Source organism: Dunckerocampus dactyliophorus, chromosome 14 (assembly GCF_027744805.1).
Source record: "Dunckerocampus dactyliophorus isolate RoL2022-P2 chromosome 14, RoL_Ddac_1.1, whole genome shotgun sequence".
In the NCBI taxonomy this organism is placed as follows: Eukaryota; Metazoa; Chordata; class Actinopteri; order Syngnathiformes; family Syngnathidae; genus Dunckerocampus; species Dunckerocampus dactyliophorus.
In genome coordinates, this window is record NC_072832.1 from 12,391,042 (window position 1) to 12,407,431 (window position 16,390).

General features: G+C 40.4%; 1 protein-coding gene across 2 annotated transcripts in view; it reads right to left on the minus strand.

Moving 5' to 3' along the window:
• Positions 1-2,108: 2,108 nt before the first annotated feature.
• micu1 (mitochondrial calcium uptake 1) overlaps positions 2,109-16,390 on the minus strand; it is a 33,502-nt gene continuing 19,220 nt past the window's right edge. For both annotated transcript variants that reach the window (XM_054798700.1, XM_054798701.1), the window contains 7 exons: positions 15,739-15,853; positions 13,427-13,509; positions 12,582-12,782; positions 11,738-11,875; positions 5,026-5,134; positions 2,875-2,964; positions 2,109-2,762 (listed from right to left, as the gene is read on the minus strand). In XM_054798700.1, coding sequence (XP_054654675.1) covers positions 2,602-2,762; positions 2,875-2,964; positions 5,026-5,134; positions 11,738-11,875; positions 12,582-12,782; positions 13,427-13,509; positions 15,739-15,853 — 897 coding nt within the window. In that variant the 3' untranslated portion in view covers positions 2,109-2,601. The remainder of the gene's footprint in view (positions 2,763-2,874; positions 2,965-5,025; positions 5,135-11,737; positions 11,876-12,581; positions 12,783-13,426; positions 13,510-15,738; positions 15,854-16,390) is intronic.

Below are 16,390 nucleotides of genomic sequence, written 5' to 3' on the forward strand. Positions count from 1 at the left end.
TTAACTAAGCGCATATCCAAAGCCATTCTATTTTGACAGGCCATGAGAGAAGTGTGTGCTAATTGTTCAGACCTTTTATTGCATCTCCAGCATAGTTAAAGAACCTCTGTTGGTAGTAGTAAATGTAATTTATCTAATCAATATTTTTAATAGTTGGCCAAAGAAAAGTAGATTAAACCATCTTTTTTATCATTAGGGACGGTGAGGATATTTAAAAGACCTTAATGGTTAAATACCACCACCATAGTGTTACAAATGTTTCTTAAAGTATAAACAGCAGCTTAGCTATAGGAAGAATTGTGTCATTCTTATTGAGCTGTGGTGGAAGTCTCCTGCACTCTAGTGAAAGCTCTTGTTGCCTCTAAATTATTAATCCTCCATTCTAACTATGCCAGATTGCAGGTCACCTCGGGATGACACACAGGAAGTATAGAATTGTGATATATTTCAAAATGAAACCTGCTGACGACTTTTTTTTTTTCCCAGTCACACTTGTCATGCAGGAGGAACTAAGCGGTCCATCAGGCGGTGCTTTCATGCCACATGTTCGGGAATCAGCAGTGGAGTGTACAAGCCTTCCAGTTCATTCCTGTAATGGCTTTCAATATTCTGATATAGAGGGACAGACTGCGCACGGCACCTGCAACAATGAAAGCATTATCAGGGTGAGCTCTTTCCTGAGTCTAGACCAGGGGTCACCAACGTTTTTCCTTGTGAGAGCTACTTTTACAAAATGAAAATGTCCAAGAGCTACTCATTTTTGTAACATTTATTTTCAGAGCTTATTTTAAACCCAAATAAAGCGAATATGCTTGTTTTACCAGAACATTAACAAAATGCTGTTGTCCACAACTCACATTTTGTATTTCAAAATGCATTTCTTTGTACTGTTATTTCATTTTTAACTGAAAACCTGAATGAAAAGCAGACGTGCGGGCACCTCATGTGGTCGTGGGGGGCTACCTGGTGCCCGCGGGCACCATGTTGGTGACCCCTGGTCTAGACAATATTGTGAGTGGCATGCTAAAAAATTAAAGGATTCAGGCCATTTTGATATTTTTAATTTTGTAAAAAGGCTAAAACCAACCCATGTCGATATGCTAAGATGCTATATGCTGTATATACACCGGTATATTTTTTTAAAGAGAATGTCAGAATCAGCACCTCCAAGTCCGAGTCCATGGTTCTTGCCTGGAAGAGGGTGGAGTGCCATCTCTGGGTTGGGGATGAGATCTTGCCCCATGTGGAGGATTTCAAGTACCTCGGGGTCCTGTTGAGGAATGAGGAAAGGATGGAACGCGAAATCTACAGGCAAATTGGTGCAGCGTCTGCAGTGATGCTGACTCTGCATAGGCCCATTGTGGTGAACACGGAGCTGAACCAAAAAGCAAAGCTCCCAATTTACCAGTCGAGCTACGTTCCGACCCTTACCGATGGTCATGAGCCTTGGGTGGTGACCGAAAAAACAAGATTGCGGGTACAAGTGGCCAAAATGTGTTTCCTCTGTAGGGTGGCTGGGTTCTCAGAGATGGAGAGGGTGAGAAGCGCTGTCTTCTGGGAGAGAGTCAAAAGTAGAACCAATGCTCCTCCGCACTGACAGGAGCCAGATGAGGTGGCTCGGGCATCTGGTCAGGATGCCTGCTGGACGCCTCCCTCCCTGGGGATGTGATCAGGACACCGGTAGGAGGCCTCAGGGAAGACCCAGGATACGTTGGAGAGACTGTCTCTCAGCTGGCCTGGGAACGCCTCAGCACCTGCCGGGAGGGGCTGGACAAAGCAGCCAGCGAGAAGGAAGCCTGGGCTTCTCGTATTAGGTAGCTGCCCCCGCCACCCGACCTCAGATAAACGAAAGAAGATGGATGGATGGAAAAATTTATGTCAGATTTGTGTTAAAGGTGACAAATACTAATATTAACATTTTCCTGTTTAATTCAGGGCCCCGGGCCGCACCTTGGACACCCCTGGTGTAAGCCAAGTGATGCTAGCATTACACACCAAGCCAATATGTACAATTGCTACTTAAAAATTAGATGACCTACACGAGAAATGACTTCCTTGCTGCCCCACAGGTTAGTCTCGCCTATTCCCAGCAGGCAAAAAAAGTCCCATTCAAGTATAAAAACAAACTTTTAATTTGCATAACATTCATCTTAGAAAGTGTTTCAGTGAGCAATATAATCAGAATAATATACATTTTGAACATCTTAGGGTGACATCCTTGATGAAGAAAAATAAAAATGTAAGTGGTAGAAGTAGCTTGGGAGTTGACTAATATTTAGGGGCAACATTTTGGAGATGAGTCAAATAATAGTTTCTACTTGATTTTAGCATTTAACAAAGGGTCACATGCTGTTGAATGCCGTACAATGGCATCAAATATATGGCTGTATATGCTTATTATACAAATATGTGTGGCAAACTCATGGGGCACTCATGCATGGTTCCGGTTTACAGTTGGCCTGAGTGACACCAACATGAACAATGGTGCTTCTCAGGGCTGCAGCCTCTGTTGTATTCACTGTTTAAATTTGTTACAACAGTTGGAGAAAAATGTCTCTAATGGTGCTGTTACTCCCACTCGCACGTCACCTTTGGGCCCCATTATGTCTTTGGCATTGCAAAGTCCCAGGCAGTATCCTGAGCACACTTCCACATGGCGCGCACAAGCCGAGTGAAGCCCATATCCTTGGGTTTCTCCAGCCCACGCATGAGCCGCTGCTTCATAATGGCAATGAACTCCTTATTACTGAGCTCGCCGTTCCCTGAAGAGGAGAAGTAGGGAAGGGTGGTCCATATTTCAGAGTAGAAAAAATGCAAAAAGACTGAAAAAGAGTTACTCAGCCGAAGCAGACTTTTAAATGATCAGTTGCTTACCGTCGCAGTCAAACAGCGCAAACACCACATCGCACACGTGATCTGACAACTCCACCTTGGCTACAGTGCGGGCCACCTGTTTCATGGTAACTAGGAGACAGAGAACCACAGACTGAGAAACTCATTAGTGGAGAAGCATAATGGTGTTTTGTGGACAACTGTCAGGACATTGTGAATCGCTGCCTTGGATCAAAAGCAGGGAAATGCTGCCATTGACAGTGAACACAGTCTGATAGGTATGCAAATGAGAGAGAGAGAGTCTGACAGCATTAGCAGGTTCAGCTGAGAATGACTGACAGAGGATGATGGAGGGGTATGAGGAGAAATGGACAGGGGGTGAAAAAAAGCCTCAGGCAAGATGATAAAATATTGAAAATCCATTTAATCTCATGTACGATCACTGATAAAGACTGGGAAAGAGAGAAGTAGGAAAGAATCAAGGTGAAATGTTTGCTATAATATTAATAAAAAGGATCCCATTAGTAGCCTTTTTTTCCACCTTCAAGACAGTCAATGTGTGCACCTACACACACATAAACAGTCTGGAAACTGTCCAAAAGGGCGTGCAGTTTAGCATGATCTCAATCATCTGATCGGGAGGAATATGAAAAAGCCAAAAGAGGAAACAATAATTGCTCCTTCAGGCTTGAAGAGTGGGAATGCAGTCAGACAACTTGGAAGGATTCAAATCATGTGCAGACACAGCTTGCCATAAAGCCGCAGACAAGACGACACAATTGCTCTCCAACGGCGAGTTCCTGTATGTATACAAAACATGCAGCTGAAAGCAAGCACGTTAGGTGTGGACCCTGCGCTTATTATCAGTGAGTGTTTCAGCCGTGAATCACAGCCAATAAATGACAGAAAACATATGGAGGGAAAACTAAAAAGGCTGAATCACTGCACTGAATGGAGAATATGTTGACTCATTAAGCAGATGCCAAAAAGGTTTCCGTTTTTCTGTCGTGCACTTGCAATAAATACTTTATTAGGTGTGTATATGAATAGACACACAAATGTGATGTTGTCATACTGATCCACAGACTGGGTTTAAAGTATAGTTAATTTCAGCTTCACCAAATATAAACAATAAGCATTGTATTAGTATTATAAATAAAGTTTATATGACACCAATCCAGTAAAGCCTTTTAGAAGAATGATAAAAGGCTTACACTTCAATTATATCTTGATTCTTTTACTTTAAATCCATTGTGCTGGTCTATACATGTTAAATAATTTTTACAAAAAGAAACAAACCACACACTTACTGTCTAAACACATGTTCCCTGAACCTGGACAGATCTTTACAAGGGATTTTATACTATGTGTATTATTTTGAAATTTTTTGTCATAGGTGGAATGGAAATTCCATAGCTCTAACTGATTATTGAGGTATTGTGATGATAAAATGAATCTTGGATAACGTTTATTGGATTGATGATTTAACCCACAGGAGTTTTAATGTCGAGTTTAAATGCTAAATTAAGCACCTCAAACCTTGCTATATTTTGCCAAGCTGCCACTACATTGTAGATAAAAGTATACCCCAGGTGCATAAAGAAGTAAATGGGTCTGTTTTCTCATACCGACTGTTGCTGACTATTGTTGTCTGTTTGAGTAATATCACTTGATCAAGCATTTTGTAATATTACATACTAATAATAAGTAATAATCGTATCGTATTGGAAGTGAAAAAGCTGTATTGGGACACCCCTATTATTGATATCTAAAAATCATGTGGAGTCCAATCAGCACAATTGTTACCACTGACATGTTTTGTGAGTGCAAGGTTTTATTTGCCACTATTTTTCATTAACTTAACATTGTGCAAACTTATTACACAATTGTGCAATCTTTTATGATGTGGTGGTGATTGAACACTGCAAAAAATAAGCACATTTTGAGTGCACCTCAAATTTAAATTTGTATTCCCTTGTTTGGTCTTTATTCAACAGGTTCGAAGAACGTGTCATGTAACCACAGGGCCTGTGCTCTGGTATAAGGCGTGGCTAAAGAAATAGCTGATACATGAATTGATGGACAAATAGAACTGGGAAGAGATAATGGCTGGCAGGGAATTGACAACTCTGACATCAAGGAAATGGAAATGTTCCAATGAGGAGAGAAGTGGAGAGGAAAAGTCTGTGTTACCTTTATCTATGGACGCTCCAGCCATGTGGTAGAAGCTCAGCGCCGTGTCCACATCATTGACATTCTTCAAGAACGTGAAGAAATTCTCAACTTCCTCAAATGTAATACCCTGCACAAAGAAAAACACGGCTGAAAATTATAGCAAATAATTGAAAACCTACACAACATGAAAGCAGTCATGACCAGGTTGCTACAATATGATGAAAAGGTCATCCAAATATTGCTAAGAACTGCGAGTACGGTACAGCTCAGCAGTGTGACACAAATGGGCAGAGGCATTGGACATGCATGGATGAGCAGTGTGTCACAGAGTGTCAGCGGAACAGGCCCACATGCATAATACAAACCGAATGCCACACTGCTCAGCTGCTCATTTACAAAGAAAAATAAACAATGCAGGTGATAAATGAACGTTACGTAGGCAAAGCAAGAGAGCGAGATGGTCAGATGAGAAATTATTGACCTCAATCCAAGTCTTCTCAGCTAATTTGCAGCATTAACCGTCACACTTGCCTTGCCCAGCTCAGCCTGCCATCTGTGAAAGCTATTAATGTGATGTATGCTATCTTTAAAAAGGAGATTTTTCTGCAACAGCAATATAACATGCTTAAAGCAAGGCGCATTAAAGTGAAGCGGACCTAGCACGAAACCACAGTTCATGGAACATGCTGGTAAGAGGAAGAGAACATGCACATCCTAAATTTGACTTCAATATTTTGCATGTTTTTATGTCTCCTCCGGTTGTTCTCAGCAGTCAATTTAAGTGTTAAGCTTCAACATCCAATGTCTGGGTAAAATAAAGTTTAAATTCCCTTATGTAAAAAAACCTTGTGGAGTCATTTTGAAATTCAGTGGAATAAAGTGAAGAAGCAGTTGAGAAAACAAAAAATGGGAAAACCCTGGGGCAAACAGAGGAGGCAAACAAATGAAAAGAGACTCTCGCCCTTGTGCTGCGTACTCTGAGTACAGATGTTCTGCCAATGGTCATAAGAAATAGGGAGAAGCAGATGATGGAAGACGAGGAAAGAGAGGGACGCTGTGTTCGGTTGAATTTGGCTGTTTTGGAAATATACACTCCTGATCAAAAGACCAGTTGAAAAATTGCTAGAATTTGTATTTTGCACATTTGAAGCTTAATGAGGTTTTAAGTAGAGTTATGCAAAAACAAAAAGGGGGAGGGAGACCAAAAAAATGTGGAGATTGTAATTTAAAGAAAAAAAAATGCAATAGGTTGTTTATTATCTGTTCAAAAGTTTAAGACCATCACTCAAAAAATAACAAAAAAACTCTCCAAACCAGAACAAATCCCCATCTGCAAATGTTCTCTTTGGGATTTAAATCAGGTGAACATGCAGGATGGTCCAAGAGAGTGATGTGATGTTATTCTCCCCGAAGAAGTCCTTCGTCAAGCCAGTATTGTGAACTGCAGCGTGGTCTTGTTGAAAAACCCAGCTGTTACCACACAGACGAGAGCCCTCACGCATGAGGGATGCCCGCTGCAACATCTGCACGTAAGCATCCGCCGTTTGACGACCCCACACCACCTGAAGCTCCAGTGTTCCACTGAATGAAAAAGCACCCCAGATCATGATGGATCCCCTCCACTGTGCCGGGTAGAAAACATCTCAGGTGGGATCTCCTTGTCATGCCAGTAACGCTGGAAGCCATCTGGATCGTCAAGGTTACATTTTTCTCATCAGAGAATAAAACTTTTTTCCACCTTTCAATGTCCCATGTTTGATGCTCCCTGGCAAAGTCGAAACGGGCAGTTTTGCCGCGTTGAAGGAGACGAGGTCTTTGAATTTGTTTTTTAAACCCTTTTCCCGCTGATGCTGTCCGATGGTTATTGCGCTGCAGTCGGCACCAGTAAGGGCCTTAATTTGGGTCGAAGACGGCCCCGTGTCTCGATGGACAGCCAATTGGATCCTCTGACTCAGCGCAGGTATGATATCATTTGGGTCTACCACTTGACTTTTTTGTTCCATAATGCTCAGGATCTTTCAAAAAATGTAGAATGACTGTCTTACTGCGCCCAACCTCAGCAGCAATGGCACGCTGCGAGAGGCTTTGCTTATGCAGCTCGACAATCCGACCACGTTCAATAAGAGAAAGCTTCTTAGCTTTAGCCATCAGGAGGGCATGACAGTGTGAATGGCTGACAGAAAATGAACATTTTGAGCAGATTTGGGCTTTTATAGCATGTGGTCTTAAACTTTTTATCAGGTGATAAACAACCGATTTCATTTATTATTTTTTTTGTTGAAATTACAAGCTCCAAATTTTTTTTGTCTCACTCCCCCTTCCTGTTTTTGTAGCTGTACTTAAAACCTCATTAAGATCCAAATGTAATGAAATGCAAATTTTAGCAATTTTTCAACTGGTCTTAAGATTTGATCAGGAGTGTATTGTTAAAAATACGCATCAGATAACTGTACATCACTGTACATGTATTCATCAAAGAGTGACAATTCTTATGACAATATGCTAAAAATGCATGTCTTTCAAGCCTGTGATACAAATGTAATGCAAAATTCACTTGTTTGATAATTGACATGCATTATATGATACTAGGTGGTTGTACAAAGTAAATTATTGGTAAATTTAGTGGACGACGAAGAGACACCACTACTTAAATGTAATAAGTGATGACCGGAGAGACCACAGAACTTGCGATAAAAGGAAACATGCTGCTGCTAAAGGTTCCTTCAAAAAGAAATTTAACTTAATTCACAATGTGGCAGACAGGTAGACGGAGAAAGAGCTTCAAAAGAAATTCACTATGCTCTTCAGATACATTTGCAAAGTAAGAGATGCAAGTGAAGGCTACAAAACTGTGCTTGAAATCGAAGCTGCTGATGGGAAAGAGAAAATAGCGCTTATATAGCACTTGGAAGACGACGTGAGGAAAATAAAAGTAAAGCTTAGGGAAATGGAGGAACTCGTTCTGACCAGTCTAGTGACGAGATATATGAAGAGCAGCCTTACATCTGTAATTAAATGGGCTGAAAAGGATTGCGACATAGTTATACAGCTATCTCCTGCTGACATACATAAATCGCAATGGCTACCAATCACACCTATACGACCCGGAAAATCAGGTGACTGAAGCAACAGAATCTATCTCAGCGTGGGAATGAGATGAAGGAACTAAAAGCGAGGGTTGAAACTATCCTAGAGATGAAGAGTAGCCTGAAGCATAAGAAAGTCCAATTCTGCAGCCCACAGGCTGAGAAAAAGCGCTCGTGCAGCCACCGTCAGTCCCAGCCCAGTCCACTAAGATAATATCAACTCGTCTACCCATCTTCAGTGGTTGCAACAGAGACTATTACAGATGGAAGAAAGCCTGGGAGTCACTGCAAAGACAAGCTAACCTACACGGATCACATGAAGTTATGAAAGCTCAGTTAGTTGAGAGCATAGACGAAAAGATAATAAAAGGCCTTCGACTACTATTCTACAGTAATGGCGAAGAGATATTCAGAGTATGGAAACAAAACATCCATTGTCGTTACAGTCCTGAGGGAACTGCAGGAACTACCATTAGGGGGAACAACCCAAGACAGTTATTGGGCTTATCAAAAAAAACAGAAAAAGCTTTAGAAGGATTTAGAAGATTATGGTGCAGCAGAAGATGAAGTCACCGTGCTGTCAGTGGAAAGTAAAATGGCTTTCTTCCTCCAGAATGAATGACTATTGTTTGTAGGTGATCCTGCAAACAATAGGTGATCCTACAAACAAAGTGTCAACTTTCAACCAATTCAGCAAGTTGTTATCATTCCTGAATGGTCGAGTGAGGGACCTTGAAGAAATCGAACGATTTAACACACATTGCTCAACAAAACAAGCAAGCATTTGCCAATTCATCAACCTTAACAAGGGACACTGAAAGCACATGCATTGTGTGTGGAGATGACCGACATCATGATAAAATCTTCTGTAAGAAGTTCAAAGGTCTTGGACTGCACGACAAAAGGTCTCCTGTAGCAAGATTAAGGGCCTACGAATTGTGTCTAGGATGCCACAATGAAGATGAGCACTGCAATAAAGAGTACCTCTGCAACAACAAGAGGGGCAGGAGGGACCACCATTACCTCCTTTGCCCAAGAAAAGAAACAGAACAGTAGAAAAAGAAAAGACAGTATTAGTGCTGGCTACTTCACCAGCGACCAGGTTAAATGCTTGTCAAAATTGGCACCTGAAGATGCAGAAGTGGTCAAAAAGCGCTTGTCTTGTCTTTCACCTGACAATGCTAAAGGAGTCAAAAGGCATTTACATGTATGTCATGTACTTCCATTGAGCATGATGACACACCAAAGATAAGTGGAAATACCATTGCTAAACACTGAAGACAGACCAACTAGTTGCATTGCTCAGGCAGCTATACAAGAAACCACAAGAGTAAACATTTCTCACATGGAAGAGGATCTACTTCAAGAAGTAGTTAAGGACAAGAACACAAGGTTCTTGAAGAAGACAACCATGTGGATACCATTCTCACAACCCCTCAAGAAATTCAAGAACACAAGGTTCTTGAAGAAGACAACCATGTGGATACCATTCTCACAACCCCTCAAGAAATTCAAGAACACAAGGTTCTTGAAGTAGCTCAAGAACATAACGTTCCTGAAGTATCTGATATCTTGACCCCTCCCAACAGTCAAGAAATACTTGACAAAACCATTCTGGCGATCTCAAGAAGTAGGTCAAGAGCACAGGGTTCTTGAAGTATCTGATAGCTTGACACTCCCAACCTCTTCCGAAGGTCACGAGGAACCTGATGAAACCTTTCAAGAGATTGAAAAAGATCCTGGCGGCAGGATACTTTTTCCTTAGACATTGGGCCCGATCAGGACAAAGTGGGAGAAAAGGGTACACCAAAGCTCAGACAGCTGAGGAAATCTTTGTTCTCCCAAGCCAAGATGTCAAAGCCTTCAGGAAAGAAACTGTGGAAACTCCACTCAAACTCCACACAAGTTTCACAATACCAGACTGGCAAGAAAGGCTGAATGAAATCACTTTCTCCACTGGCAGCAGCAAAACCCATGGAACTGTCCTGCACCTTAAATGGAACACAAATGAAAGTAATTGTATGACTTGTAATGTCAAGAGCCAACTTAACACCATCAAATCAGAAGGAAGCTATTCAAACTGTTCAGGAAGATATTCAAGGATATTTCAACAATGTGACAACTTCACAAGCGGATGCACTGACGAAACTGGATGGCAAAATGAATTTGGAGTGAAAGAGTGGCCCAAAACGAATGGGAAACAAACATGCATTCAACCAACGTGGGAGGCAATTTCTCTAAAAGAAATGGTCCAAAAGGTCAAACCATCAATGGAAGAACGAGAAAAAGCTCTGGAAGGCCCCTGGGACAAAACAGACATTCCGAACGCAACATTCAATAGGTTAGCGGTCTACAAAGATGAAGATACTGAGTTCTTAATGTGTGGGGGTCAAAGCCCATACACATACAGAGTTGCAGCACTGAATCCTTCAGTTGACGAAGGATCCTAATAACTGACCGGTTCTTCCAAACTGTGGGCAAGCATAGCAACAAACACTGGAGAAGCCAAACTTGCTCTTGGGAAACTTTACAAGTTTAAAAAAACGCTCAGCACATCCATTGTTCAAGATATCAGGAATGGAACACATTAATTCAAACAGAAATCAGCAGGATCTTGGAGCATCAATCACACAATCCCACTCCTCTGGATTGGAGCAACCAAGGTGACCTGAGTCAAAATAGGAAAACAAGCCCTCACCAATCTTGAAGGAAATGGAGTTTTGGTTTGGGAACAAATCCAATTTATCCTTCTGGTGACCAACTTTGCACAAGAGAGCCCCACTGACGCAAGGATGCCAAGTAAGAAAGAGCGTGGACACGTCAGTGCCAACAAACCGCTGGAAATTTCCAATTTGAAGTTCGGAAAACCTGGTGTGACCTCTTTGGGTTCAAGAACCAGGAGGTCAAGTGGGCGGTGTTTAGTTGAATTTGGCTTTTCTGAGAATATATTGTTAAAAAATATGCATTACATGACTGTACATCACTGTATTTGTATTCATCAAAGAGTATGAAAGTCAATATTATGCTAAAAAATGCATGCATGTCTTTCAAGCCTCTGATAAAAATGTGATACAAAATTGACTTGATACCTATGTGACATACTTATGAAATGCATTATATGACATTAGGTGATTGTACAGAGTAAATAATTTGTAAATTCAGTGGACAAGGAAGAGACACCACTACTTGAACGATTGTTATAAGAAAAGACCGGAGAGACCACTGGCATGTACCAACTGTTGTTGTTCCTAAGATACAACTGTGTTTAGTCTTGAGTAGTAATTTGATACTATTCCTCGTTGATTCAAGGTTGTCAACCTAACCTGACAAGCTCCTGTAGAGAGTTGAAGTGTGAAATAAAACTCAAGAAAATCTACTGGAGTTGAGTTGATAAAGCATCCTTGACGATCTTCTCGGCCTTTTCAAGTGTAGGCTGGCTTAAGTCCAAAAGAATTTGACACGCTATACAGGTGGATAACCTTGTCTGTATTAGCTGTTGTAGTTTCTCCTACACACTCAAACGTCTCCATTTCCCTTTGGCACATACAGGTTGTCACACATCTCCACATTCAGATCAATTAGTGGAAACACCAGCAAGTTACTCTAGGAGATCCATGTAAACATAAACATACACAAGGCTCTACCTGTGCATCTTTAAACATCTTCTTCAATCCCTTCTGCATCTGCTTGAGTTTACGAGACTGAACACCACTGTAGGCCAGCAGCATACCCCCGAACTGTCTCTCGGAGATTCGTCCATCCACTGGATCATTCCTCTCAAACTGGATGGGGAAGCGTAAGAGGGAGAGTGATGAGGCCTGAGTGCTATGCACAGGAACAAACAAATTAATAGGTCGGCACAGTATGATGAGAAACAGTAAATTCTGGTGTCAGGCTTCAAGTTGAATCAGGTATGGGAATGGAATGGTGACATTAAATCTCAGTGTGTGTTTTTCACAATGTTCCAGCGAAGCGTGTTTTAGCAGTACTGTAGTGTGGGCCTTGGCTCTGTCAGGTCAATCCTGACGATTTATACAGCTGCTTGACAGCCACACGGCGGCCTTCCTTCTTTCACTAAGAATGTGCCGACCTCTCAAAATGCTAATTCGTAGCACTTCCGAGAGGCAGCTTGTTACTATGCAAAACATAAGCCAGAAAGGGATACTTAAGGGTTGATCCTTCATACCACAATGGAGTGTCTACCTTTCTGATGATAAAGATATACAAAAACACAGGCCGCAAAAACAAAAAAAACAAAAAAAGTGAACATAAGTATACACAATATACGTAAGCTGTGTGAACCTTATCTGTAGTGTTTACTCCATATGCAAAGTGGTATCATTAGGACATAGCAGATCTGACTCCCTTCAGATGCCACCACCCATTGAGGTAGTACTTAGGCACGAACCATTCTAATGAATAGAATCATTATATTGCACATTGTTGCTGTGTTTGCGTGGATTAATAGCCTCAGTGTAATCACATTACCTCTAGCTTAAGCACATCATGCTGCAGCTTCCTCTGGAACTCCAGGAAGCTGCCAATGGTGAGTTTTCCCTTCAGGTCTTCTCCAAAAAAGTAAGTGGTGAGTGCTGAGCTGCAGCCGGCTGTCTTCAGAGTGTTTCCTGTGGTGGAGCGGTCGCGGTGTCTCATGCCCATGCTCGTCTGAGAGCGGATAATGCTCTGGACCTAGACATTGAGACAGTGAATGAATAATGACAACACTAGAAATGTAACACTGATACTACTTACTGGTATGTAAGCAGCCTACTATCAGGAATGTTTGGAGTTGTCGCCCTTCTTGGCAGAAGTACTAAATATCACAAAATAATCTGATCGGCATGGGTTAGTTGAATATTTGCACACCTCAAACAGTGGCCCTGTAGTATGGGTCTATTATTGTCCAGTATTGAGACCATACTTCATTTTGTTCATACAAATATAAACATCTCCGAGAGAAAATTATTACCCCAGCCCAGACCTTCAAGACTTCATAGCTGTGCCATGGCCATGACCAACAAAAACTCTACAAAGCAAGTCGAGAGAAGGTCAACAAGACAGCCGATCCTGTCAAGGATCTCTTGCAATCATGATTTATTTTTCTTAACATCAGGAATATTCAAATTACTACTATACCTATATTTATTTTTCTTGTTACAAAGTTGTGCCCCCCCCCCCGGTTGTAATTTGCTTAACTAATTAAAATTGAATTTTTTTAATTATATCTCATTGGTTTTGGATGTGCCAGAATTGGCAGAGGACCACGCTCTCTGAATGTTCTCGTTTAGTGTGTGACAAGCTTTTATAAGCAGCGCTGATGATCATAGACAAACCTGTTCAAACTCCTCCAGGTCCACCTCTCCATCACCATTGAGATCAAACATCTTGAACGCAATCTCAAAGTTCCTCTGGGGAGCTGGACACCACAGGACAGACGCAGACAAAGGGAAACAAAGTCTGAAGTCAATGTAACACAATATTAAAATGACACATAACACAGTGGCGAAAGTGTAGTGTCACTGTAGTGATACTGTAGAGCAGGCGAGCCCATTACGTCGATGGCAAGCTACCGGCCAATCGCACAACGTCACTTCGTAGATGTCATTTGATAGGAAATGCTAACTGGATGTAATACAATATGTATATTATATCGTATAATTATCATATGAACTACCTGTGAATGTGAAATACTAATCGTGAGTATTTAGTACAGTAGTTTATGTTTCCTGGTTAGATTTTACATATATGTTACATGTTTTATAGTAATAGATGGATCATGTCTTGACTTGCTGACCTTGCTGAAAGTGTGTGCACCCCTGATATACATGTACAACATGGGTAAATACTCATATTCATAAATATAATAAATTATATTTATGAATATATTTTCTATGTTTACAGTAGAAGTTAGGTCTTTAGGACTCGGTCGTTTTAAAAGTAGCTTGCAGGCTGAAAAAGTGTGAGCACCCATGCTGTAGAGTTTATTTGCTCTTGAGTCAATCTTCATCCATGCCTAATGATGCAAAAATACACTAATAAGGTGTATTACTACTACAATCCTATTATGCCTCGCCGTTCCCTATATGAACAATGCTTGCGTAAACGATATACAATGTTGTACTCACTGCACACACTGACAGTGTGCAACATAGTGGCACCATCCAACATTAGTCAATACAGCTTACTGCAAGCATGCACTAAATCAATTTCCTGTATATTCATGAAATACAAATAATTTGTTGTAATTATTCATTCTAAACTGTTCTATTTATATGTAAATAGTGCTAATATAAGGTTTCAACACAATCTTTCTTGTAAATAATTGCACGATAACAGGCTTTTACTGTGTGCTGAAATGTTCCCAGCAACAGGCTCAAGCCATTTTCATCCATAAGCAATGTATGGTGTGTATCACAGCATGAAAATAGGACAAATTTATATAATTTCAAGTTGTGACAATGTGTTCATTACATAATGCTAAAAGTATGTCCTTCAATGATGGCCGTGTAAAATGGATTGAAACCACCTAAAAGGCGGTCTGCCATGTCTGCTTAAAAATGACAAGTCCTTGGAAACTTCTGCAAAGACTTTCAGCGTATGAACAGATTAGAATAAATAGGAAAGCTAAGCTGGGGATAAAATTTTAGTGGATATTGGAAATGAAAGTCAGCTTTATAGTTTTCATTACCATATACATGTAATTGATTGTGGAGGTCCGCCACTACAAAATAAAAGTTGCCACACTTTAAAAATGATTTTTTTAAAAACTTGAAAACAATGTTAAGTAATATATTGTATTAATGAACGTATATACTGTATATGCTATATAGGTACATATATGGCTTATTATTTGCTTACATATTGACCACAATTAGTTTAGAAACAATTCAAAAATATCATAAAAATGTTTCACTGCGCTTAAATTTGCACCAGAATCGCCAGTCTGCCGTGTTGGCACTTACGTATGTGTGATCAAATAAACGTATGCGTCTTGTGTTGAGGTTTACTTTGTTCCTTATTATCTATTGAAAAATAGTCCTTAAAATGTGTAGTCAATTGACGACAGCTTGTCACAGAAAATATATCGAACAATTCATTTCCCACGTATTTGTATTACACTAAAACAGGCATGAAATTAAATTTAGGTTTGTGTCAAATAGTACAAATGTATTATTTTTGTACTAGTCACACATAATACTACTTGACTAAATAGGTCAGGTAACAAAAGGAGGCTCGGCATTTCAGACTCTCAGGTTAAGTGCTCTCAGGAACTTTGCCATTAAATTAACAGTTTTGCAAAGTTCTCCATTCATGTTCTGCTGGTAGTTGAAAAACGTTAAATAAATAAATGAATAAGTGAATTAAAAAGTCATAAAAACTGTTATTTGTCACGACCCAGCTGCGTCAACTCTGCTGCCCTCCCATGTAGTCCACCACCACATTTAAAAAAAAAAAATCCTAGGGGAAACCCTGTACTCGTACATATAACAGTGAAACCTTGAGCTACAGTATTTCCAAATGATGTCAAATCTAAAGGCTAAACAAACCAACAATTACTATTTTTTTTAAAGAAATGAGGTTGGTTTGTTATTTAAACAGTGTGAGAGGCTGAATACGGCGGTAAAAAAAAACAATGTACACTTACTGGACAGCACAGTGGTGAGGAAGATGTAGTCTGAGAAAGAGATGAGGCCACATTCTCCCAGAGAGTAGAAAATGCTGTCTTCATCTGCAAACCTCTCCCTCTCCTGAGCTATCTTCTGCTCACCGTGGGCAACAAGGAAAACATCATATTAAAAACACATTAAAAACAATCTTCTAGTGGTTTCCCAATATGTACTGTATCTATGAGTTAGATAAGCTACCCTCTAAGACAAAAAACACTTTTCTACAGAAACCAGTGAGCATTGGAATGAATATGTAACAATGACGTAGTGCAATATCAGTCATGCAAGTGCTGCATACACATAAGGCTATACAGGCAGGTGAGGGTGGCGGTGACAAATAATTAGTCCATGTACAAACACATACACCAGAGGCTGTACTCACAGTGTGAAAACTGACATAACAAGAGAGGAAACATCACAAAACTGCAGCACAAACACACTATTAATAAAGCACATCTGGATCACAAACCAAATGTATTCATTATTATACAAACATTGATTTTGGTTTCTCACACCTATGCACGCACGCGCTCACTCAAACACACAAACACACACACACGCAGGTACACAGTTAACTAATACTATTTTTCCGTTAGCATATGTATATTTAGAGCCTTGCATGACGAGTGT